The sequence below is a fragment of the Pristis pectinata genome, chromosome 19 (genome assembly GCF_009764475.1).
Source record: "Pristis pectinata isolate sPriPec2 chromosome 19, sPriPec2.1.pri, whole genome shotgun sequence".
Taxonomy (NCBI): Eukaryota; Metazoa; Chordata; class Chondrichthyes; order Rhinopristiformes; family Pristidae; genus Pristis; species Pristis pectinata.
The window spans coordinates 38866825-38893338 of NC_067423.1; the positions used below are offsets into that span (position 1 = coordinate 38866825).

Here is a 26514-nt window from a genome sequence, read left to right on the forward strand (position 1 = left end):
TATGACAACAGTCAAAATATTCCAAACTGACCATGAACATCCATATCCCAAGAATGAATACTAACATGTCTCTCTTGAATCCCTTCCCTCCAAGTCAGTGTCAAGTACAATTCCATATTATAAAGGATGCTTGGGGTTGCAGCAAGCTCTGGCGGAACTTTCTCTCTCTACACTGTCACTTTATCAGGATATACCGATCTTTGTACTCCTTCTGGCCTGTGACCGAAGGAAAGGTTTTCAGGAAGTGGATGGAGGTCTGATTGACATTGTGTGCAATGCAATCTGCTACTGATTCTTATATCGGGTGCATTCTGTTGACGTGCTTCACAAGGGCCCACATAGATAGGGACAAGTACAATGTTTATATCATTATGACATACTTTAAAGATGAAAAGAAAATAATTCAAAAACTGAGAAAACAATTTTGAGATAGAATATGAAATGATAACCTAAGGATAATGGAGAAAGATTATGGACTATGCAGAGATATGGGGCAGGCACGGTAGTGTTGGGGCAAGCACGGTAGTGTAACGGTTAGCGCAATGCTACTACAGCACCAGCGACCCAGGTTCAATTCCCGCCGCCGTCTGTAAGGAGTTTGTACGTTCTTCCTGTGTGTCTGCGTGGGTTTCCTCCAGGTGCTCCGGTTTCATCCCATATTCCAAAGACGTACGGGTTAGGAAGTTGTGGGCACGCTATGTTGGTGCCGGAAGCGTGGCGACACTTGCGGGCTGCCCCCAGAACACTCTACACAAAAAGATGCATTTCACTGTGTGTTTCAACGTACATGTGACTAATAAAGAAATCCTATCTTATCTTACCAATTATGGACTATGTAGAACTGTTCACTTTCTCATATTCCCTTATGATGCAGTTCCCTGAAAGTGACAGAGGTGGTGGTGAAGGAGGTGTGTGGCACGCTGGCCTTCATCAGATGGGGCATTGGGTACAAGAGCTGGAAAGTCATATTCCAGTTGTACAAGATGTTGGTGAGACGGCACCTGGAATACTGTGCGCAGTTCTGGTCACCGCACTATAGGAAGAATGTGATTAAGCCAGAAAGGTTCACAGTGACATTGCTGGGACTGGAGGGTTTTAGTTACAAGGTGAGACTGGATAGGCTGGGACTCTTTTCCCTTGAGCGAAGGAGACTGAGGGGTGACCCTATACAAGTCTATAAGTCACGAGGGGCATAGATAAAGTGGACACCTACAGTCTTTTTCCCAGGACAGGGGAGTCTAAAACCAGAGGGCACAGGCTTAAGGTGAGAGGGGAATGATTTTAAGGGGAGCTAAGGGGCAATTTTTCCACACAGAGGGTGGTGGGTATCTGGAACGAGCTGCCAGAGGAAGTGGTAGAGGCAGGTACAATTACAACGTTAAAAAGATATTTGGACAGATACACAGATAGAAAAAGTTTAGAAGGATATGGGCCAAATGCAAGCAAATGGGACCAGCTCACAAAGGCACCTTGGTCGGCATGGACGAGCTGGGCTGAAGGGCCTGTTTCCCTGCTGCATAACTCTATGACTCCATGACACAGGAGGAGGCTATATGGCCTACGTCACCTCTCAGCAGAGTCCCATCAATCCCATTCCCCAACTTATTTCCCTATGATCTATTCTCTCTCATGCGTCTATCAACCCCATCCCAAATCTACATCCACCCACCTACTTAAAGGAGAATTTCTACACGGTCATCGGAAGAGCGTGCAAACTCCACAGGACTGCACCTGTGGTCAGGATTGATTCTGGGTCCCTGGAACTGTGAGGAGACAACATTACCTACCATGCCACTCTTAGCCCCTGACGTTCCACATCTTGGTTGCACATGGTATACTTCAGGCGTGCCCATAACTGTGCCCTCACTGCCAAGTTGTATTGGCAAGAGGATCTGTGATTCCCCTGTACCTTTCAGCACCGCTGGAGGAGCCATACTCAAGGAGATTGGGGGCACTGCACCAGAGTTATTCCAGTGCACCTCCATGTACCCTGGTAACTGAATGGGCCAGCAGAGGATCACAACCAATCTACCTGCAGAGCTACAACAGTAGGAGTAACGGCATGGAAGAACAGCAAGTCAAAATAAATCAAAGTACCTTCACTTACTTTCTGAGTAAATGAATGCAAGGGAAAGAAAGCTTTACACTTTCAAACAATCAACAGCACCTTTCCTGTAAAGAGCTCATCACCATGTGTTCAAAGGAATACAAGTAATCCTACAGCAGACGATATGTAGATACCACTTCATTTCTGTCAGCCTATGAAGCCATGTTTTGCAATCATTACAAAATGGATACAGTTGCTATCTTTGAATAGAATGGAAGAGTACAGACTTAAGTGGCTCAGATTTGCAAATCATTTAACGTAAGAGCTCAAGTTTACAATGCTTTAAGGATCCTGGGTTTTCAAAATAGGGATGTGGAGAACGAAAGCAAAAAGGTGATGTTAAACCTTCACAAATCATTTATTGGACCACACTGAGAAATTATGTTCTGTTCTGAGCTCCTTAATTTAAGAAGGGTACCTAAGATATGGTGAGGGTACAGAAATGATTTGCTAATTACAGCAGGACTGAGAGTCTTTCATCATAAGGAAGGGCTGCAAAAATTGGCTTTACTTTTAAAAGAGTGAAGTTAAGGACAGAGCTGCTAGAAATGTTCAAAATTATGAGAACATATGATAAGGTAGATAAGAAAATATCTTTCCACAAGTTGCTAAGTTAGTAACTAGTTTGGTCAGCTTTAAAGTCATCAGCTATCTAATTAATATTGCATCAATTCCCCTTCCATTTTGCTGTTTTTTTTAACTTAATTCATTACTGAGTTCATTAGTCACTGCTAAGTCTCAGAATCAGTCAGAATTTACAGAGGTACAGATTACTAATGCGTCTCTTCTAATTGATTATTACATTAAATGTCAATTTACAAAGTGACACAAAGACAACAATAACTGCTTTTATATTATCAGATAAGCGAAACAAAGCACATTACTCAGCAATCTCTGCCTCTGCGTGATACAAGTTGCCTTTCAATAATGCAGCTAAGGAATAAAGAATTAGTTGATTTTGCCCTCTGTAATAGTTTCACAAGACAGCAGAATATAGCAGCCACACCAGACTACATCATCACCCCTGTCTTATTCATCAGAGGTCTTCTTGCCTGTCTTGCGGACAGACTTTAACGACATGTGGCATTTGCCAGGACTGTTGTTAAGCAATAATCCTGCCGCCACAGAAAGCTTGGCCAAGTCTCCCAAACACTTACTGCATCCTCCAGGTTTATAGGAGAATCCAGGAGGCAGGAGGAATCCTTGCTGAGCTGCTGCAGCTGCCAAAGTTCGCTGATCTGGTGGAAACACTGGGATCATCAACGGAGGCAACTGACCTTGAACCTGCTGAAGATTAAACACAAATCAACAAAATAGCAAGGCATCTTCAGTTAGAATAGAGATGATCATTTTTAATGCAATTAGTAAAAACCATTTGCAACACTCAAAACCGCAACACATTTCCCCATATCATGGTGATGTAATAAACTAATCTAGTGGTTACAGCATCACCATTAGTACTAACCCAGGGGCCATGATTTCAAATGTGATCATTAAACTTTGCAGAAAAGATCGTGCTGGATAGTTGCATGAACACAGATTGTTCACCCATATCCTTCAGGGGGGAAGGGGGCGGGGTACACCTCCCAAGCTTGTCTGCACAGGACTCCAGACTCTGAATTCTTAACATCATATCGAGGCAATAGAATTTTGAGTTTGCATTTTATGCCTTTCATAATCTCCAGATTTCACAAAGTACTTTACAGCCAACTAACTGCTTTTTGAATTGTAGAAGGTAATAATCATAAACTAAAAATACACACAGCAAGATCCCACTGGTACTGATGATGTAATATCCTTGTTTTATTGGTGTTGAAGGACAATATTGGCCAGACTACTGGGGCAAGCTCCCTCACTTTTGCTTGAATAGTGCCTTGATGTCTTTTACATCCACTTGATTTACTTTAGCATCCCATCCAGGATACTGTGGGCTAGATTTGGAATCCACATGAAACTGTGCATTGAAGCTGCATTGGATGAGATGTCCTTATCAGCTCTGTGTGATATTTCCAGGCAGTGAATGAGAATAGATGTACTTGGTATTGGTGTATTATTGTCACATGTACCAAGATGCAGTGAAAAGCTTTTGTTCCGTCAGCCAGACAGATCATGCCATACATAATTACATTGAGGCAGTAAAAAGAAAACAGAATGCAGTATATAGTGTGACAGTTGGAGAAAGAGCAGTGCAGGTAGACAAATAAAGTGCAGTGGCCACGACGAGGTAGATTGGGAGATCGAGAGTTCAAAAGTTCGTCCTTTAGCGTACAAGGGGTCCGTTCAAGAGTCTGATAACAGCGGGATAGAAGCTGTCTTGAGTCTGGTGATAATATGCTCTCAGGCTTCTGTATCTTCTTCCCAATGGGAGAAGGGAGAAGAGAGAATGACCACAGTTGGAGGGGTCCCTGATTATGTTGGCTGCTTCCCCAAGGCAGCGGAAAGTGTCGATGGAGTCAGTGGAGGGGAGGCTGGTTTGCGTGAGGGATTGGGCTGCATTCACAACTCTGCAATTTCTTGTGGTCTTGGGCGGAGCAGTTGCCATACCAAGCTGTGACAGGATGCTTGCTATGGGACATCTATGAACATTGACAAGTGTCCTTGAGGATATGCCCGATTTCTTTAGCCTTCTGAGGCAGTTAGACGTGCTGGTGTGCTTTTTCAGGCACAGCGTCGACATGGTTGGACCAGGACAAGCTATTGGTGATATTTACACCTAGAAGCCCTCGACAATCTCCACCTCAACACCATTGATACAGACAGGGGCGTGTACCCCATCCTGCTTCCTGAGGTCAATGATCAGCTCCTTTGTTTGTCAAGGTGACATCAGCAGGAGCTGGTAGCAGCAGAATTGAGGAGGGTAGGGGGGAGGGGTGTAAATCAGCACCAGTGAAAACCTGCAGCAGACTTACTTAGGGGAATTTGGACTCCTTGTCAGCACCTTAGTGGGATTAACTAACACCGAACCCTCTGGTCAAGACCTGTGCCAGTGTGCAAGAACACTTTTGCTTAAGTGGCATCAAAACGGGCATGGTGCTCTGCTTAACAACACCGTGCATGCCCAGCTACCTGTGCAGACACTTGTGATACATTCAGGCATCCGGGAAGGGAACCTTTAACGTATGCTAAAGAGACGTGAAGTAACTAATCTGATTTAGCAGTTAAGTCTGTTGAAAGGATATAACAATGCTGCGCGGTGCAAGAGGACTTCTAAGCCTGTATCTCTGAGACAACAGCACTCTGCAGTACTATATTAATGCCAGCCTAGTTTATACTCAAATCTATGAAGTAAGATTTGAACCCTTGACCTCCTGATTCAGAGACAAGTGGTACCATACTGCAATATCAATCAAAGCTCCAGAATACCTGTCATGAGAGCTGGATATTGAGGAGAACTGCCAACATGACATATAAAGTCACTTTGTAAATGATCAGTTACAGCTCAATTATCACAGAAAAATACTGAAAAGTGGTATGGCATCCAACAAGAAACAGGCAGCCAAATAGATAAAAAAAATATTGTGACTAGGCTTGTGTTCAATCTTAGATATTTGAAAGTATTAAGTTCAGGGTAGCTTGGAAATAATAATGTAGTCTTTCTAATGGATTTGGAGGTAGGGTTTGATTAATTTGGTTCTCACCAATTAAGCCGGCCACTTTAAGGGAAGAGAATATTTTTCCATTTTATACACCCAGTACAAAGATCAAGCTGTTCCATTCATGCCCACATTCAGAAAGAAGTGATTTCTGAACCAAGGTAAAATAGTGAAAATTCTGAAAGTCTTAAAATAAAATCAGAAATTTCTGGGAATACTCAGCAGATCAAGCAATATCTGTTGTGGGGGGGGGGGGTGGGAGTGAGAGTGAGTGAGAGAGAGAGAGAGAGAGAGAGAGAAATTCATAGTTTGTTAACATAGTTTATCTCCACACTGATGCTTCCCCATGTGCTGAGTATTTCCAGCACTACTTGGTTTTATTCCTTCTGATCCAACCTGGTGAAATGGTTTAACCCCTAGTACACCATATGTAAGATTTTTGGAATCCCTATATTGGCAATCCTTACTAGTTTTCAGAAGTATATGTGTGGGGCAAGTTTTTGTTTTACACATAGAGTGGTGGGTGCCTGGAATGCACTGCCAGGGGTGGTGGTGGAGGGAGATACAAAAGAGGCGTTTAAGAGACTCTTAGATAGGCACATGAATATGCGGAGAATGGAGGGATATGGACCATGTGCAGCAGAAGGGATTAGTTTAACTAGGCAGTATTAACTGAATGGGTCTGGCACAACATTGTGGGCTGAAGGCCCTGTTCCTCTGCTCTACTGTTTACATTCTATGATGGCAAATTTGTCACAGTCATACAAGTTGCGTTGGGAGCACATGAGCTTATTTTATGTTGGACTCCCAAAGCAAGCAGAAATGGCCGCTTCTCCCACTGACACCAGTATCCAGAAATGAAAAGTCTGACTTTCAACAATAATGCCTTTGTTAATTCGGTTCCACTTTGACCATAAAATATTCTCCCATGGTAACTTCTACATAGAGCTTACAGTGATAGCAGTTTAATTTTTTTTAATTTGAGAGGGTTTCTGCTAAAGTTACGGCAAACGTTTTGGATAACCCTCACAGAAAACCTTCCTCAGAGACGATGATAATGTTCGGCCAGAGATTCCTAAAAAGCGCTCTGTGGTTCTCAAGGTTTCTGTCTCCTTCAATAAACCCATGTCTTCTTAAGTAAACCTTCACTCAATAATTCAACTGATTATTCTCTTGTGTTGTTTTCCCTTTCTTGACTGAAACCAGTTTCTTTTTCACACACCACCACTTCTCAATAATAATATAAAATTATAGTCAAATGTATGTCTTAAAGCTCAAAAATATGCCTTCAGCATTATCACTGAAAACAATCCCCCTATCCACAGACAATATCCCTGTTATATAATGCACCCTCATCCATCTTTCCTCTCTTAAAATAAATATTTATAGAGAGGGGAATGTTCAGAATGTAAATGACACATTAGTGTGGGAGAGCGGAAGGCAATTATCCTTAGGTTGAGTTAAACTATGTTGTTGGACATGTGTAGGTGGAACCATGCTTGCCTTGTTAGATGAAACCTGACCTCAGCATGTTCGTTCAAAACCAAATGAGAACAATTTCTCATTCCCCGCACTGTCATCATTTACCAAGATCTGAAAGAGCTCTTTAAGGCTATAAAAGAGTTTGGTTGGGACTTGGTTTCCATCTGTGAAGAAGTCCCAAAAGCAGGCCGTAAAATTAAAATAGCCACGAATAATCCAACAGGGAAGTCTGCTGAAAGTCCTTTACCCGAAGAATGGTTCAAATGTGGAGTTTGCCACCATAAGGAAGCTAATTTTGCAGATGCCTTTAAAGAGAAAATGGATAAATACACAAGGGAGAAAGAAGTAAAAAAGTTATGCTCTTAAGATTATTAGAGGACCTGGAAGAGGCTCAGGGGGAGTGTGAATATTGGTGTGGACCAGATGTGACAAAATGGCCTGTTTCAATGTTGCAAAATTCTATGTAACTTGCTGAACATTTGGCTATTCTGTCACATATGAGCGGGAGTCACACTATAATACTCCAGTGAAGTCAGATTAAGTGATCAAATACAGGGCCTCATAATAAAAATATTCTTTCTACTCTTCATTTTCTGTTACTTCTCAACAAAGCCCGACTGTGTTGTCATTTCAACAGAGGCGTGCTGACTATATTTGGATTACCAATCGTCTCAAATAAAATAAAACAAACAGCTGTGCAGAATATTTTACACAGACGAGATCGGCAGGAAGCCCCAGAACTTCTAAAGGTTCTGGAGATAAAAGTGACTTTGCCAAGCATGAAGATTCAGAACAACGCATTGAAAACAGAGTGACAGATGGTCCTACCAGGAACTACAGTGCCAAGAAAAAAAAGAAAAAAAAAGTGATGTTATTGAAAATGACTAGAAAGTTCTCAGATGAATTCAACATTCCCAACCCTTTGCAAGTGCTAGTCTGCCTTAAGGGCTAATAAAGAAAAAACATAACCTGTCAATACAGAGATTACAATGTAACACAAGTCAGCACTTGAACCTGACTGCACACTCAACAGGGAGTAGAGCATCTCACAGAAGCATTTGCTAACAAACCCACCAGGAAAATTCTCGTTTCGACTAGACAAGTTGTCAGATGATACCACCCAAGGTCATTTGACTTTAGCTAATAAAATGTGTGAGTTAAGGAATGATGCTTGCTACTGAACTTTGCACAAAATCTTGGCAGCTTGGAGAAGCAGCTTTGGCATGGGTGGGTGTGGATTTGATTTGCTGTGTATCTTGGTTAAGCCCCTCGATCAAATGTATGCCTTCACTGCACCAGTGAGAAGGTGGAGGACTGGCTGCTGTAATCGGCTGGTTAATGGGGCATTATTAAAGGATGGCAGGGAAGGCTGATTGGACAGGGTAAGCCTGCAACAGACATGCATTGGTGATCATGAACAAAATTATGGAAATAAATCAATACATCTTGTTTATATACAGAAGAAAAAAAATAAGATTCATTCAATACTGAGTCAACTCAATACTTCTATCTTAATGGGCAAGTGATGGATTTTTGTCTCACTCTTGCTCCCTTACAGCAGGCAATGTTCAGCATGGGTCCTCGACGGAACAACGTTACAGGTTCAGGTCTGTATCGGTCACCCCGGATCTGCTCTCTGCATTGTACTTCATTGTCCTATTGTGACTTACTTGAGGTGTAACAATAAAACCAGCACTTACAGCCTGTCCCCATCCCTAACTTGCGATACGAACTTAAACCTCACATCATGGTTGTAGATCTATTGCTTACTCTTACCCAAGGTGGGCTGAAGTCACAATGGATGAGGCACGGCTTGGTTTTTGAAAAGCTTCTCTCAACCACCACCATTTGTATGATTCAATCTTTCTAGGTCTCTACCCTATCACACACCCCTTCCCCTTCTCTGCAAATTAAAACACATTTGATTTTGAATTTTTTCCTCTACCTAATGAAATATTAACTCTGTTTCATTCTCCATGGCCTGATCCACAGAAACTTTCTCGCACATTGTGTTTCCATTACAGTTATTTCTGCTGCTTCCCCACTCCCCACATAGATAAGATGCGTGCATAAAGCTCAGATTCAATCAATGATATTACTTATCCCCACTCAACATCAATATGAAAACAATAAAGACCCAGGCTACCTCTGAATAAAACAGTCTGACTTCAGTTTTAAGCTTGCATTTCCTTGGCTCATTGGGATCTTACTGCCTCTTTCACTGCCAAAGATAGAATGTTTTTTAGGCAACTGACCTTCAGCTTTATTCCTGTGACCAATCAGGAAACAGTGGGAATGAAGCATTTGATTATTGTGCAAAGTACTGGAATGCTTATTTTCTAAAGTTGAGTCAAGATAAACATTGGCATCTTGACGACTTGTTTCTTTTCTTACTTCAAAAGTACACTAAGTTTAGGACACAGCAACTTGCCTTTGTGGAGTGCTCCTAATGGAAAAAGGCATTCCAAAGTGGACACTAGAAGCAACATCAAACAAGGCTTGTTGGTGAGCCACAAAGGAGTAACCAAAAGATTGGTTAAAGTGGTCCACTGCAAGGAGGGACCTCACCCAGGAGTAATAGTGAGAGTGTGAGAGAGGGAGAGCGAGACTGAGTAAGAGTGCGAGTATGAGAATGCATTGAGGAACTCTGAGCGAGAGTGCGAGTGAGGGATTGAGTGAGAGCTGTGACAGATTGTGTATGAGTGAGGGAGAGAGAGAGTGGGTGTGAGAGCAAGTGAGAGTATAAATGAGTGTGCGAGAGATTGAACATGGATGAGATTGAGTGTGTGTCAGTGAGTGTGTGTGAATGAGACAGAGACAGACACAGAGAGGTTTTGTGAGGAAGGGGAAGAGTTGTCCCATTGTTCAGGGACTTGGACACCTGAAGGCATAGGGTGGAACAAAACAGGCCAAGCCTCCACGCTGTGGGAGAATGTCAGGGCAGAATGATGTTGCAGAAATACGGAGATGTTGATAGCTTGGAAGTGTTTAAACACGGGGCTGAGAACTTCAAAACAGGGGGTGTAGGCAAGACTTGGGGCTGATGCAGATCACTCAGCAACACAGAGGCATGGGTGAACTGTGAGTGGTGTGGGCTGGGATACCAGTGAGAGCTTCAGCTGAGCTAAAGAGTAGAGGTGGGAAACCGACCAAGAGAACATTCAAGCCCATACAGACACGGCAATAATATTTAAAAGTACTCTGTTTTGTTTTGAGAAAGAAAATCCTTCAGTGCATAAAATAATCAAAAGAAGCCTAAACACTTCCTGTAGGTTAGTCATGAATTGATGTGAATGCTGGTTAAAGGTCCATTGCAGGATTTTGCCCTATTATTAACCAGTGTAAATGTATGGTGGGAGTCGGACAGTTATTACTTAGCCTGTTTTCTTTAAAAAAAACAGTATTGCAATGCTAGCATTAAAATCCAAACAGATTTTAATCTTTGAGACAGAAGCTGGGGGAAAAATGATATTAGCTTCCTGCATCACTACCTGCTAATAAAACAGGTTAGAAACATTGGATAGCATTCCTTGAGTAAGCATTTACATCCGAGCAAATTGACGGGTTTAACCTTTAGACCTGTGCAAATCTCAAAGTCCACTTGAATCTTGTGTATAGGTGCCCGAGGGTTACTGTGTGTGTTTAATCCGAACGGCGAGCTCCCATCACCATCGCTATTGTTAATTCTGCAGCACCTGAGCCTGTATCAATTTCAATGTGTAATTTAAAATTAAGTAATTAGCCATTTCCCCCGCAGTGTTTTGTTCAAACGCTTTCTGCAAAAGAATAACTCGACCCAATGAAACTGCGTCGCGATAAATGGCGCAATGCAGGAAGACTGGCTTCCTAGTGAGGAGATGTCATTTTTGTCTCAGTAGAAGAGACAGTTGTGTTTTTTTTTGCTTTAGTTTGTTTCTACGCTGAAGTATTATTGTCTAACAGTTTGTCCATCCCGTTTAGTTTCCACCACCTATATCTTTAGAGACAGACCGGGACAATAACACGCTGCTCACTGCTGAACAACGGCAGAGGCAAGAGAGATAAGCCAATAATAATGGCCTGATCTAAGCCCTTAATGGTTTGGTTGGGAAATGCTGAAACAGCTGCGTTCCCACAATACCTATTACACGCCATCTAAAGCTGGAGTCCATTTACACTTATCCAACACAGGACAATGTCAATCCGCAGAGTTTTACTAAACAAGAGGATTTTTCAATCAACTCACGCTGATCATTCCTTTAAATTTCAACTCTGCCCTGGAATACTCTGGACAATAGTATTGGATCCATCTGTGCTCCACGTTAAACCCTTCTAATCCCAGATACAACAGCTGTGTGCTCCAGCATACTAAAATTCCTTTCCTTTACTCTTGTGGTTGAATTGCAACCGGTGTTAGGATCCGGCACGGCGCGACTCAAGTTGCCCCGTCACAAAACTCAGATAACTTGACATTTAAACATCTGTCAAATTTCGCAACAATTCCCGACAGGTAATAAACAAGAACAAATTCCTGTGTAAAATTGATCCCCGAATTATTTTACATTATAATCTGGGGCTGGTGAGAAAAGATCTCCACGCGTGTAAATGGGCCAGATACAGGTAAATTGCATTAAGACCGGGCGGTATGCTATAGAGAGTGGCTTCTGTGAACGAGATAAAGCCACTCGTAATTAATATGAACACATCTGTTAGTCCCTGGAATCCGCAGTCAGATAAAGCATTAACCCGTTCACCAATATAGACGTGAAGCAGCATTTGCACATTTTTATTGAGCCCAGTGTTAGAAAAGTTTTTTTTGTTTAATTTCGGGTAGCTTGTGTATTTTCTCGGACTGCGCTGTCCACTGTTGGCGCTGAATGTCCTGCCCTTTAATTCTGACTAGAATGAGCTTTTTGTTCCTCCATCCTGAGTTCCTTCACACTCTCAGCTGTTGTCTGGTCTCTTGGCCTCTGCTATCAACGCGGAAGAACAGATCACTGTCTGAACCTCCGCCGCCAACGCCTGATGTGATCGCCCGACCTTGAAAGCTCTTCATTGTTTAAACAAGACCACTCCGCTAACATCCCGTGGACCTGAGATTGATTAATCTTTTTACAATTACAAGTGCCCAAACCGCCTTCAAAGTGGTCAGGCGAGGAAAAGACCTTGGGCGGGTTTCACATAAGTGTCAAGGGTTTTCCATTAGGTTTACCCAAGACTTCACAGTACATTGGCAGACTTAATGATCGATAACACGTTGGATTACGTCACCTCAGTCAGAACGTCATTCAGGAACACTCGGGATTCTCTTTAGTTTTTGCTTAAAGAAAGAGTGATCCTGAATGTCGCATTTATACAAACCAACTGATTCCCTAATGTATTGGTATTGGTTTATTATTGTCAGTTGTACCCAGGTACAGTGAAAAACTTGTCTTGCATACCGTTTGTACAGACCAATTCAATACACAGTGCATTGAGGCAGTACAGAGCATGTCCCCTTTGACACTCACCAACTTTTATCCATGCACCATAGAAAGCATCCTATCTGGATGTATCACGGCTTGGTACAGCAACTGCTATGCCCAGGAACGCAAGAAACTGCAGAAAGTCATGGACACAGCCCAGCGCGTCACGGAAACCAGCCTCCCCTCCTTGGACTTGTCTTTACCTCTCCCTGTCTTGGTGTAGCAGCCAGCATAATCAAAGACCCCACCCACCCAGGTCATTCTCTCTTCTCTCCTCTTCTATCAGGTAGAAGATACAGGAGCCTGAGGGCACGTACCACCAGGCTTAAGGACAGCTTATATCCCACTGTGATAAGACTATTGAACGGTTCCCTTATACGATGAAATGGACTGACCTCACAACCTACCTTGTTATGACCTTGCACCTTATTGCACTGCACTTTCTCTGTAGGTGTAACACTTTACTCTGTACTGTTATTGTTTTTACCTGTACTACCTCAATGCACTCTGTATTAACTCAATGTAACTGCACCGTGTAATGAATTGACCTGTACGATCAGTATGCAAGACAAGTTTTTCACTGTACCTCGATACAAGTGACAATAATAAACCAGAGAGCATTGAGGTAGTACAGGGTTAAAAACAATAATAGAGTACAGAGTAAAGTGTCACAGCTGCAGGGAAGTGCATTGCAGGTGGACAATAAGGTGCAAGGTCAATAAAGGTAGATTGTGAGGTCAAGAGTCCATCTCATCATATAAGGGAACTATTCAATAGTCTTAAGTCAATAGTTTGTCTATAATGTATAAATGCAGAGAAAGGGTATGGAGTTCAGCTCATTTGTGACCTCAGTCCCTTACCTAATATTAGTTATAGAGTCAGACACCACAAAACCAGACCCCCCAGCCCAACTGGTCCATGCCGACCAAAATACCCATCTAAGCTAGTCCCATTTGCCCACGTTTGACTCATATCTCTCTAAACCTTTCCATGTACCAGTCCAAGTGTCTTTTAAATGTTGTTATTGTACCTGCCTCAACCACTTGGTAGCTCATTCCATATATGTACCACCCTCTGTATGAAAAAGTTGCCCCTCAAGTTCCTATTAAATCTTTCCCCTTTCACCTTAAACCTATGCCCTCTAGTTCTTGATTCCCCAGCCCTGGGAAGAAGACTATGTGCATTCACCCTTTACCCCTCATGATTTTATACTCCTCTATAGAATCACCCCTGCATTCCAAGGAATAAAGTCCTAGCCTGCCCAACCTCTCCCGATAACCCAATCCCTCGAGTCTTGGCAACATCCTCGTAAACCTTTTCTGCACTCTTTCCAGCTTAATGACACACTTCCATCTTAAATGCCTTTATCATATCTGCCTCCACTGCCACCCCTGGCAGTGCATTCCAGGCACCCACCACTCTTTGTGTAAAAAATCTGTCTGCACATCTCCTTTGAACTTTCCCCCTCTCACCTTAAATGCATACCCTCTAGAATTAGACATTTTGACCTTGGGGAAAAGATACCAGCCGTCTACTCTATTATTCCTCTCATAATCTTAAAAACTTCTATCAGGTCTCCCCTCAGCCTCTGCCGCTCCAGAGAAAACAACCCAACTTTGTCCAACCTAGAGATAGATAATGAATTCAGTTCATCCCAGAAACAAACAATCCCATGGAGGAGAAATCACATTTCCACAATGCAAAGTGAGAAGATTCACGTCAGGAAATTGTAGGTTCAAGACCCACTCCAAAGTATTGAGCACTTAATCAATGCTGATGCATCAGTGCAGCACCAAGACTGGGCTGCACTGTCAGAGATTAGAGGTTAGTCCCAGAGATGGCTGAAGGAGAATGCAGTTAGTCCCAGAGATGTCTGAAAGAGAATGAAGTTATTCCCCTGGTGTACTCAACACCATTTATCCCTTAACTAACATCCTTTAAGAGATTATCTGTTCATTGTCAAAACAGAAAAAGCTGGAAAGACTCTGCAGCGAGAAACAGAGTTGATGTTTCAGATCAAGATTTTTCAGCAAAACTTTTTGATTATCTGGTCATTATCTCATTGTTGCCTCCATGGTCTCAAAGCGTGAAGACTGGCTGCAGTATTTTCCACATAACACCAATGATTGCTCTCCAAATTGATTGTGAAATGTCTTGAATTCCAAAGTTATGAAAGGCATGCTATATTGAAAATCTGCCATTCTGTACTTCAAATTCAATGTTAAAAGTACAGCAGCAATGTCTGTAAAAAAAAACCTCTTGGAAAAATATATAACTGGGTATTTGTTATAAAAATATATGTACTATTATGCTGGAGATACCATTATTGTGAATTTAAAGAACACTATAATGCTGAAGGAATAGTTAATTTAACATACATTCTATTGTGCTTTTCTCAACAGAAATTGTTGACACATCACTGAAGTGTTCTCATTAAGAGACTTGTACCGTGCAGAAACATTACAGCCAGGAATCTCTGACGAGCTAAAACAGGACTGCAGTTTGCACTTCTTTGCTGCCTTGATAATACAGGAGTGATTTCAGGTTAATACTGATCCAAGCATTCTAAACTGCCAGTCACACTAGATTTTCCCTCCGGACAAGTTTGGAAAATAAAAAGCGTACATTCTTTCATGACAAGATGGCCCAAACTGCTTTACACCAAAATGAAGTGCTTTTGAAGTGGAGACAATGTTGTAATGGAGAAAGCACGACAGCCAATTTGTACAAAAGGGTCCCACAAACCACAATTGCACATTCGGTGGTTTTAATGATATTGGATGTAGGATTAATGTTTGAGAACAAAGTAGAAAGCAAAGGAGTAGAAGGGATGCTGACCTCTCAATGCACATAACTGGATCTCTTCCCCAGTCAAATAATTATTGCAATTACTCTGCACTGTCCTAATCCAGGTAAAAGGCTTTGGAGTGGGGAAAAAATAGCAAAGGAAACATGTTAGAAACTGCAGCAAAATGCTAAGTGTTTGGATTAATTAAATCTTGCACTATTTTCAAATGAGAGAATATTGGGAATGAACAAAAAATATCTTTTCACTATCAGCTCACATTTTCAAGGTGTCAAAAAAAGCAACGTCTAGAATAAACATGACTCGCTGTACAACAGGCTTCTCTCTCAGCACCAAGCTCAATCTAGGGGTATTTTTATCGAAAAACAAAGACAGATTTTGAATTTGAAAGCTTCAAATTCCTTGACAACGGTCCCCGTTAAACACAGAAATTCTCTCTCAGTAACCTCTAAGTGTCTCCTTTCTGCAATCCTCAGCAATAACTCCATTTGAAATAGGCGTGGATAATTCCTGAGAATTTGCTGCTCGATAGAGAATAGGGAAAGCCCACTGACAATAATCCCTTCTCTCTTGTAGGACATTTCACAGGACAAATGGGGCTTTGTCCAATATTTTATTAGCAGCTATTATTGTAAGGGAGAAACATGTTGCATCCTTTTTTATTAGCAGTCTATTAGGCGGCAGATAAGTCTTTACGTCAAGACTACCTGTGGGTGGGCATAGCTTTGTGGCCATATGTTGGTGTGTGAATTTCCTGAAATAGCTGCTATTAAATGGGAAACATAAGTTGTTCCTGAGCTACTGCTTCCGTCTGTTGTTATGTGTGAGTGGGTTATGTAACCAGGCTCTAACTCATCGAAAGCAGGTTCCTCCTATGTCTGGGGAGAGTCAGTGAATTAGCAGCTGGAACTGGATGGCTCATTGTATCTGACCTTGTGTAGGTGTGTTTCCTGCTGACATTTAGCACATCTTAGGCAGAGCCCAAATTAGATAAACTTGATACTGCGAGAAAGGGGATAATCAAATAAACAAATGCATTTTCCTCAGATATTCCACCCATCCCAATTTCTGAACAAAATTGAGAGGAAAGTGGCAAGCATCAAGACAAGAGAGACTGCAGATGCTGGAAATCTGGAGCAACACACACAAAATGCTGGAGGAACTCAGCGGGCCAGGCAGCATCTATGGAGGGAAATGAACAGTCGATATTTCAAAGGGTTTCGGCCCAAAACGTTGACTGTTCATTTCCCTCCGTAGATGCTGCCTGACCCGTTCATCCAACATCTTGAGTGTGAAGCATCAAGACAAAATGTCTACTTTTGATATTCTTCCCTAATCTCTTAAAATGTTCCTGTACTAGAGATGGCATGGTTCTCAAGAGTTATTTCCAATTGACAGACAGTGAATCAGAACATTGTCATTACTACTACCCTGGATCTTTTATCTCCATGTTAATGAACATTGCATTGGAAGGTTGAATTTGAAGCATACACACACAATGACCATCTAAAATTGTCTCTAGTAGATTATTCCTTACCACAGGCTGAACTGGTCAAAATATTTGGAGAATATTTGGAGAACATTTGGAGTCCTAAGGTTTATTTCCAGCTTATTTTTCCCACTTACAATAAACACTTGACTTAGAACAGACGTGTACTTTTACGTTGGCCCAACTAGGAGAATTTCTCAGTTGGAGATTCAGAACTTAGCCATGTGGAAAGTGATTCTCTCCCTACTTTCCCCAATAAGGTTGCAGGATTTCAGCACCACACTGTCTCAGAATTCCTAAGATGCAACTTAAAATAGATTGCTTTGCTCAGGTTTAGAAGGTCAAGTGAGCAAGTCTGAGGTATAGTTTGGACCCCAAAGGCTTGAAGTTTCACTTCCCCTATTGCATTGTAGGTGCAGCCACTGATTAGCAGGAATTGGATATTAACCCCATCGACATTATGCAGCAACCGGAATTGTGGAAACATTAAAGCAAATATATTTTCCATTTTCTTCGACAACCTTCATTTTATGTCAGATACAGTATCGTGGAAATAGGCTGTTTATTGGAGAGGCAAAAAAATCATTCAGAAGGCCAAATAAATCCGTTAGTTTCCCAACTGGTGTGGGCAGGCAGTGCAAAAGGTTGGACAGTGGGGAGAGAAGACTACAGGAAAGGGTTGCGCATTGAAGTTTTATGTTTGACAGTTAAGAGCTAGGAAGGGGAAGGAGGGTGAACATGCGCTAGTCTACATTGGTGGATCGGCGGTGGCGAGCATCAGCAGCTTTAAATTCCTGGGCGTTAACATCTCAGATGACCTGTTCTGGGCCCAGCACATAGATGCAATCACAAGAAAGGTGCACCAGTGTCTTTACTTTCTTAGGTGGTTAAGGAGGTTCGGCTTGTCACCAAACACTCTAACAAATTTCTACAAGATCTACTGTTGAAATTATCCTGACTGGTTGCATCATGGTCTGGTACGGCAATTCCAATGCACAGGAACGTAAGAAGCCACAGAGAGTGGTGGACTCAGCCCAATACATCACAGGCACATCCCTCCCCACCATCGGCAGTATCTACAGGAGGTACTGCCTCAGGAAGGCAACATCTATCATCAAAGATCCCCACCATCCAGACCATGACATCTTCCCACAGCGACCACTGGGCAGGAGGTACAGAAGCCTGAAGTCCCACACCACCAGGTTCAAGAACAGTTACTTTTCTTCAACCCTTCAACAAAGGGCCATTTTATGTTTACTGGCCATTCATTGAGAAGTGGTTATCAGTAGAGTCAATCAGTATTGGGATAGCTCCCAAAAGGATTAACTAGATGTTTAATTCAAACTCTTTTTATAACCTGTCCTAACATTGATGAGGGTTAGTGATTCTCAACAGAACAGCGATTTTCCAAATGGGATAACCATAACTACTACAGGGAGTTATGGATTAAATGGAGTTTGTTTTAAGGAGAGAGATGACCAGGGTGGAAGTTATTGGCAAGGGACATGGCTGTAGATATTTTGAGGTTAGAGCCAGGACAAAATACCTTGCACACCCTAAATGTGGCTCTGGGCAAGAGTGGGCAGATTACGCACAACTTTCTATTCGGTACACTCATGGTGGATCTGAAAATCTTTCCTAAAAGCGGTGCAGATTAAAAGAAAACATGCCTAATGCATGAATATAGATGAATCAGAGGTTATTTGTGTGAGTGCAGGTGGGGAGTACAAAATTAACAAATTAGATGGGGTTTTACCCCACAGGGCACTGAAGTATCACTGTGAATATATATATAGACTTTTAAACAAAGACCTCACAGAATGCCTGGTTAGGAATGGAACTGATCGTAATGATAACAAATACAGATAGGGTAGATTTCATTAAGTATGGAACATGATGGTGTAGAAAGTGTCACTCCAAGAAAACAAATTGAAAAAGATAGAAAATCTTGTTAGGTGCCTTGAACTTAAGATGTTCAGAACATCATATAATGCTGACCTCCATTAAACCCTGCCCCTTTTATCAGTTGCTGATTTTATTTGATAGTATCATGCTTCCAATGTCCTTTCAGGGAGGTAGGGCTTTTTGCCTGATTTGCCAGCAGGACAATGAGGATTTCAGCAAAACCTTGTCCAAGATCAAAAGGTTTATGATGAATAAATGGATTATATTGGATATATAGAATGGTCAAAGTTGTCTCATTAGATGGTTTTACATTTCATAACCTCTAACAACAGCAGTCTCATATTCAGTTAAGGTTCCTAAAAATATTTAGAATGACTACCTGCATTTTTATGACACCTTTAACGCAGTGACGCACATCAAGGTACTTCACAGAAGTTGGAAGTTAGGGTAGGTAACCAAAGTTCGGTGAAGGAGGTAAGTTTTATGAATTCCCTTAAAGGAGGACTAAGATGGAAAGTTTAAGGAAAGAAATCCAGAACTTTTGGGGGAAGATAACAATACCATAGTTGGTAGAGCTGCTGCTTCAGAGCTCCAGCGAGCCAGGTTCAATCCTGATCTGTAATACTAATGTGTGTGGAGTTTGCATATTCTCCCCATGACTGCATGGATTTCCTCTAGATGCTCCAGTTTCCTCCCACATCCCAGAGACATGCAGGTTTGCTGGTTAATTGGCTGCTGTAAATTGCTCCTAGTGTGTAGGTCTGTGGTGAAATCTGGGGTCAGTTGATGGGAAAGTGAGGAAAATGGGTTACAGGGTAAACTAGTGGGAGAATGGGAATGGGAATGCTCTGTGAGCCGGCGTGGATTTGATGGGTTGAATGGCCTCCTTCAACATTGCAAGGAAATATGGAAGATGACTAAATTTTGGTGAAAGTGTTAACTTTTAAGAATAACACATTGAAAGATGGAGCGGTTCAGTGAAAGAGTTCCAGAGCTCAAGGCCAAGGCAACTAAAGAAATGCTGGATCAATGAAAAGTGGAGATCCAAAGAAAATGAACAACCTGTTATATTAATGAAGTACCTTCAACACAGCAAAGCGTCTTCATTGGGCTGTTATCAGACAAATATTTGGCACTGAACCACATATGGAGGTACTAGATATGATGGCTAAACGCTTGGTGGTGGAAGTGGGCATTTATGGAGTGTCATGTAGGATGAAGAACACAGGAGAGTTGATTCCTGAGTCCAAGGCCTTGGCATCTGGGGGCTTCACCACCAACAATGGGGCAATTAAACTCAAAAGGTGATCATGGAGCCTGATTTGAAAGACCTAGAGATTGTGGAGAAAGGGAGGGGTTTGAAACCAAGGGTGGGAATTTTAGAAGTTGAAACACTGCGTGGTCAAAAGGTCAAAACTGGAGGGACACAGAGATGGGTTACAGAGAGAGGGTGGGACAAAGAAGAAATAGCCTTTGAATCAAAGCCAGAAGTTTTCGAACTTCACTCTCATTAAGTGAACAGTATTTAGAAGCATTTCCTAGTTCTGCTACAGGTTTTGAGTTAAAGCTGATTTTGAATAGTTGTTTAAGGACTGCATAATAACTTCTGCTCTACAAAGTATTTCCAAATCAGTGTAAAATTTATTTCATAAAAGGCGCTCACTTTCAAAGCACCCACAATCTTTTTCTGATGTGTGCAACACAGTTCAGCTCATGTTTAAAACTCATGGCGTTCCTAAAATGCAGAACTGAAATCATATTTCTGCAATAACTATCTCACAATATCTCACTGCTATCATCCTCCAGTTTCCCAACTAAAAATAGTTTTGAGAACAAATGAAATGCAGAGCATGAATTTAAGAGGCCCCCGTTGAAATCATTGGCTGCAAGATCCCTCGTGCCTTGAAAATACATCCAGAAAAATGTGCCCGTGTCTTGTGAACAATTAGTTGAAATGTAAACTAGATGCTTCTTAGTATCCCAAGCACAGATTCACAAGAGATATAAGGAGCAACTGCATTTCTTCATCTACTCGCTAATTTAAATGCCATGGGGAAAGATGTTGTACGAATATATTCGAGGAACTTTGGGAGTCGTCGAAACAGGCTAGAGTTTTACTGCAGCCGAGAGCAAGATGTTAGCAGATGATCCAAGTTCGAGTCCTATACCCCCTGCTTCCAAAATGTATCAGGTGTTCTGATGAAAATGTCAGCTAAATAGAGTGGCTAGGCATTGTATCTCTTGGATTTATATGGAAGGAAGAAACTAACTTGGACGCCTTTACATTGTCAGGAAGTTCAATACTAAATAAGCAATGCAGAACTTCGAAAGTGTAGTTCCACAAACACCACCAAGAAACAATTACCACACTGCTGTTTGTAGGAGTTAGCTATTGCTTTTCCTATATTACAACAGTGGATATATCTAAAAGTACATTTTTGGTTGTAAAGACACCTTGCGATGACCCAAAATTATAAAAGCACTATATACAACTGTAAGCTATTTCTTACTTTCATATGCAAGGTATGCAACACAGTTGGGCATAAGTATATAAGCATTCAGGCAAAGAACTTCCACGTGTATTTAGTATTTTTAACAGATTAAAACACGGCAATGCTCTTCACAGTAGGTTATCTTTTCAGGGTTTGGGACCAGATTACTTAAGATGATACTAGGGCAGCTTGGTCAAAGCATGTCAAAGTAGGGGAGGATATACAGAGCTGGAGAGGGTCATTTCCAAAGACAAGGGCCTTGGCAGCTGAGCACTTTATGCAAGAATGTCCGAGACCAGAAGCAGAGGAATATGGACATTTCGGGGCATTGCAGGGCTGGACACTGATGGAATTTTAAAATACAGGTAGTTCTGCTATAAGCAACACACAAAGGAACTGGAGGAACTCAGCGAGTCAGACAGCATCTATGGAGGGAGATGGACAGTCGATGTTTCAAGTCGAGATCCTTCATCAGGATTGGAAAGAAAGAGCAGTATAAAAAGGGTGGGGGGGGGAAGGGATGGGACAAGAGCTGGCAGGTGATAGGTGGATCCAGGTGCGGGCAGGTGATAGGCAGGTAAGGGAGGGAGGAGAAAGTACCAAGCTCCTTTGCGTGTTGCTCCGGATTTCCAGTATCTGCAGCCTCTTGTGCCCAGTTTTGCTGTAACGCGCGTTCCCATAACGCAAATGACGGACTAGGGAACAATATTTGCATTACGCAGGCCGCGTCGGCTATAACATGATCAGGAAAACCTGTTTAAATCTTTGAAGGCAACTGTTCTGTTGTAATGTGACTTTCTATAACACAAGGTTTCTTAGGAATGTAACTATTGCGTTAAGACAGAACTACCTGTCAGGAGAATCAGCAAATCCCAGGGGTATGAATGAGTGAGTGGAACTTTGCACAAGTCAAGACAGAGTTCAGTAGATCATTGGTTAATAAGGGATTTGAGGGATATGGGGATCCTGCAGGAAGTGGAGCTGAGGTAAAATATTTGCTGGGCTATTGAAGGGTAGGGGGGCAGAAATGGCCTGCTCCTGTTTGGACTTGTTATGTGTGTAATTTTTGTAGGACACAAGCAACAGAGATTTTCGAGGATCTCCAGTGTATTAGGGTGGCAGAGGCGAGGCTAACTAGCAAGTGCATTGGAAGAGTCAATTATAACCAAGGCATGGATGAGCAGTTCAAGAGGTGAGCCAAGTGGGGAGTGGAGTCAGGCAAGGTTTACAGGAGGAACCCAAGGGGAAGCTGTCATGATGACGGGAATACGTGGTGGGAAGTTCAAGGTCAAATACAACACCAAAACTGCATTAAGGTCTGCTCAAGTTCAGAGAGTTGTCAGGGAAAAGGTTTGGAGCTGATGGCTTGGAAGCAGAGACCAAAGACGATGGCTTCAATTCCCTTCCCATATTCAGTTGGGGGAAGCTTTGGCCTAGAGCATCGGATATTGGACAAGCAGTTCGAGAATTTCGATTCAGTGGCAGCAATGACGGAGGTCCTAGTGAGGTAGAGCTGATCTGTTTTTGGAAAATTTTGGCAAGGGCAGCCCGTAGAGGATGTAGAACTAGACCCTGAGGGGTAACAGTGCAGGAGTGGGAAGAGAGGGCATTACATGCAATTCTTTGGACGTAATTGAACAGAGAAGAAAAGAACCAGATGAGTACTGCCCCATGCAGTTGAATAGAGAGCTGTTCACAGAGGATGTTGGGTCAGCCACGTCAAACAGTCCAGAAGGACAAGGGCTAGAGATCTACCATGTCACAGGCACACAAGCCACCACTTGAGACTTTAGTCAGAAAGATTCAGTCTTCTGTCAGGGCAGGAATCCGAATTCAGGGATTCAATAAAGGAATACTCAGAAAATGGATCTGGACTTGGAAGGCAATGGTATGTTCAGTTTTTATGAGAGGCAAAGGACGTTGGCGATGAGGATGGAAGTTTGAAGGATTGATGCCTGCGGTGTGGAGGAGAACCATTACCGTCATCCACAGACATGGGATGGAAGGGAGATTGGATTGGTCCATGGTTCGATGGGTATGTGAATTGGAGAGGGGCAGAGTCCCAGGAACATGATGTGCTTGGAAAGGACAGGAGGGGGACTATTTCCCGCTGACAGAAAGTGTACATTTAAGGGGAGACCAGGGAGTATCTGGTTGGCCTGGCAACAGGAAGGAAGAAGGAGGGAGCTTCAGTCTTAGTCACAAAGTGGTGTGGGGGCTCCTGTTCTTGGAAGGCAGGCACACTTGCAGCCAATGCCTGTGCAGTGAACAAAAATAGGGAGCAGTATGAGGGGGAAACACAAGTAACCGACGCAAGCATAGGATGCTCCCTAATTAGTCATCTTCTTGGGTGGATGAAGGGGACGCTTAACACAAGAGCTAAGAGCCAGATTCAGCACCAAGAAAGGCTGGTGCCGAGAGAAGGGAGAGCATCAGCTTTGCATGAGCTCCCCCAATAGAGAAACCTTATTGCTCACAAGGCCCATGGAACCACACACAATAGAACAGGCCTTGGGGTGGGGAGTGTTGGGGATTCAGGAGTTACAGAATTATGTGAATATACTGGGCGTTAATTCAAATGAGAACCAGTCTTCAGTTCTCAATGTAAATTGCAAGCTGTAATCAGCTTGAAGTTAAAAGGACATGCATTGTGAACAAACAGCAGGATTCTGGCCCATTACAGGGGTCTGGCTGCTCAAGAGATATGGTTTGCAAAGTGATGCGACCATGAGATGTTCTTGTCTGCATCAGCCAATTGTAAGACACTGGAGGTACGTTAATTGACCTACATCAAACCAGGCAACACTCACTAAGTTACTTTGCACCTTTGTGACCGAGTTCAAGGAAGCTTTCAGACCAGACTGATTTTGTCACCTAGCACATCCAACATGGTCCCAGGCATATCTGCTCTATCAATAGTTGGGATATTTGTGTACTCAGAGACTTAGCCCTCACAACACTAACTTTGGGTGACTGGGTTCTCTGTCTTCCGAAGCTTTTAGACCATCCGTGTGAATTACTTTGTCCCAGTGAAGGTGTTTGAACATTCAGAGGTGTCTCCCATTGTGATATGTAACTCAAGGAAGCATTGTCAGACTCAAAATACTGAAGTGAACAATGTTTATACGTTCTCCCCATGACTGTCTGGGTTTCCTCCCACGTTCCAGAGGCATAGAGGTTAGGAGCTGTGGGCATGCTATGTTGGCACCTGAAGAGTGGCGAGCTGCCTCCAGCACACTCTCAGTAACACAAAAAAACCCATTTCACTGTGTGTTTTGATGTACATGTGACTAATAAATACATATCTTGTCATGGTAGCTACTGAAATTGTATTGAATCAACTGCTGTTAACTTTGTTCTTAAGAGTATAAAAACCTGATGTACCTTGAGTTTCAGAGATTCTATTGAGAGGGTCTCCAGGAGAATGCCTGCTTGTCGTGAGTGTCTCTCTGATGACTCGGTTCATAGTCACAACAGAAAAGACTTTCCTTTAGTGGCACCATGGTCCTGCGGATGAGGGAGAGGGAGTGCAGAGGTTCGGGCCTGGAGTTGGGGGGCGGAGGGCGGGGCTGGAGAGTTGGGAATGTGGTGGGGTGAGGCATTAGACAGGTGACTGGAAGCTGGCAGACACGAGGGGCTGGGGCTGCTGAGAGTGTGGTGGGGTCAGCAGAGAGGTGAGAGTCAATCTCCAGCCAGGCAAAGGGGAAAAGGTAATAGAAGCGCAGACCAGGGAACGTCCTTACGGCAGGATCTACCTGCAAAACGATGAATGCCTTGAACTCCAAGGGAGTGGACCAGGAACGTCAATAAAGCAGGATTTAACTCTCCAGTGAAGACTTGTTTTGGTGTGAGCACCCACACTAATCAGGAACCTCTGCTGCAGAGGTGAATGTTGTATACATAATGTTACAGTATACACTGAATGTATACTTCACTGTGTCTGGATGCTATTTACATTATATTGATTGACATCATTGTTTGACATCAGACATCATTTGCTTGACATCACCATTTGCATCATATTGTTTGACGCCACTGCGTAAGGTTGCTACTTACATCGTCTTGATGTGCCAAGTGGATCATAACCACTGAAGTCACAGGTCGAATTTGCATACATGTGCTTACTACCCACACACAAGGGATCTGATTGCACTTGGGTAGCATGGTGACACAACTGGTAGAGCCACTGCTTCACAGCTGCAGAGACCCGGTTTCAAACCTGACCTCCGGCACTACCTGTGTGGAGTTTGCACGTTCTCCCAGTGACTGGGTGGGTTTCCTCCGGTTACCTGGACTTCCTCCCACATCCCAAAGACGTGCAAGGTGGCAGGTTAATTGGCTGCTGCGTTACCCCTAGTGAGGGGTGGGTGGGGAGAGTTGATGGGAATGCAGAGAGAATAGGTTGGAGGTAAAAAAGTGGAGAATGGGATTGCTCTGTGAGATAGATGGTCTCCTTCCAAGTTGTAAGGAAATATGGAAATGTAGCACTTTGGGGAATATAATGAAATTCATCCATTCTACATGCAAAAATGTGAATTTCTAGTGAAATAAAAAGGTGAATATCTAGCTAGCAAGGTCTCCTTTACTGAGGGGTGGGGAACATTCAAGCATTCTCTGTCTTGAGGTCCACACCCTGAATCTTAAACACCCCAACTGCCCTGATTTGCTGCTCTTCAAATGGCGGGCCCTGCTAACCTCTGAGCCTTGAAGTAGAATTGCAGCACTCACTTGAGCTTCTAGTTCCCAGGGATTTATCTGCAGACATTGGGCGGGTCCCAATGCGGTAAATGATAGGACATCAGCTGCGATGGCTTCTGTGAGAAGCAATTGTTGAGTTGTAGGCCTGAAATCTCAGTTGTTTGGGAAAAGGTTGCAAAGTCATGGGAAACACTTGCTTGCTTTTTTTTTGAGCTGGGGCTGCTTCAGTGAATAATGTGAGTCAACATTTCAAATTTTATGGAAACAGCTGCTGTTGACGTACAATGATTTACCACAGCAACATCGCAAGCCAACAGAGCTGCCCCTGTCTCCATTTCAGTCCTCTGTACAGCAGTGGAGCCACAACCAAGCAAGAACAGAATTTAAAGCCTCCTGACTTGTATCACAAATGGCCTTAGCTTAACAATCACGGTTTAAACAGCACACACAGTGAATGACAAATGGAACCCACCCCCGATATTTGAGCATATGATGTGG

At 42.8% G+C, this 26514-nt stretch overlaps 1 protein-coding gene across 10 annotated transcripts in view; it reads right to left on the reverse strand.

Annotated features, from left to right (window-relative positions):
• The window catches only part of sox5 (SRY-box transcription factor 5), a 353819-nt gene that overhangs the window by 108581 nt on the left and 218724 nt on the right, over nucleotides 1-26514 (reverse strand). For 9 of the 10 annotated variants that reach the window (XM_052033500.1, XM_052033492.1, XM_052033495.1 and 6 more), the window contains one exon: nucleotides 3265-3394. In XM_052033500.1, the coding sequence (XP_051889460.1) occupies nucleotides 3265-3394 (130 nt within the window). The remainder of the gene's footprint in view (nucleotides 1-3264; nucleotides 3395-26514) is intronic. The other variant, XM_052033497.1, reaches the window with a different exon arrangement.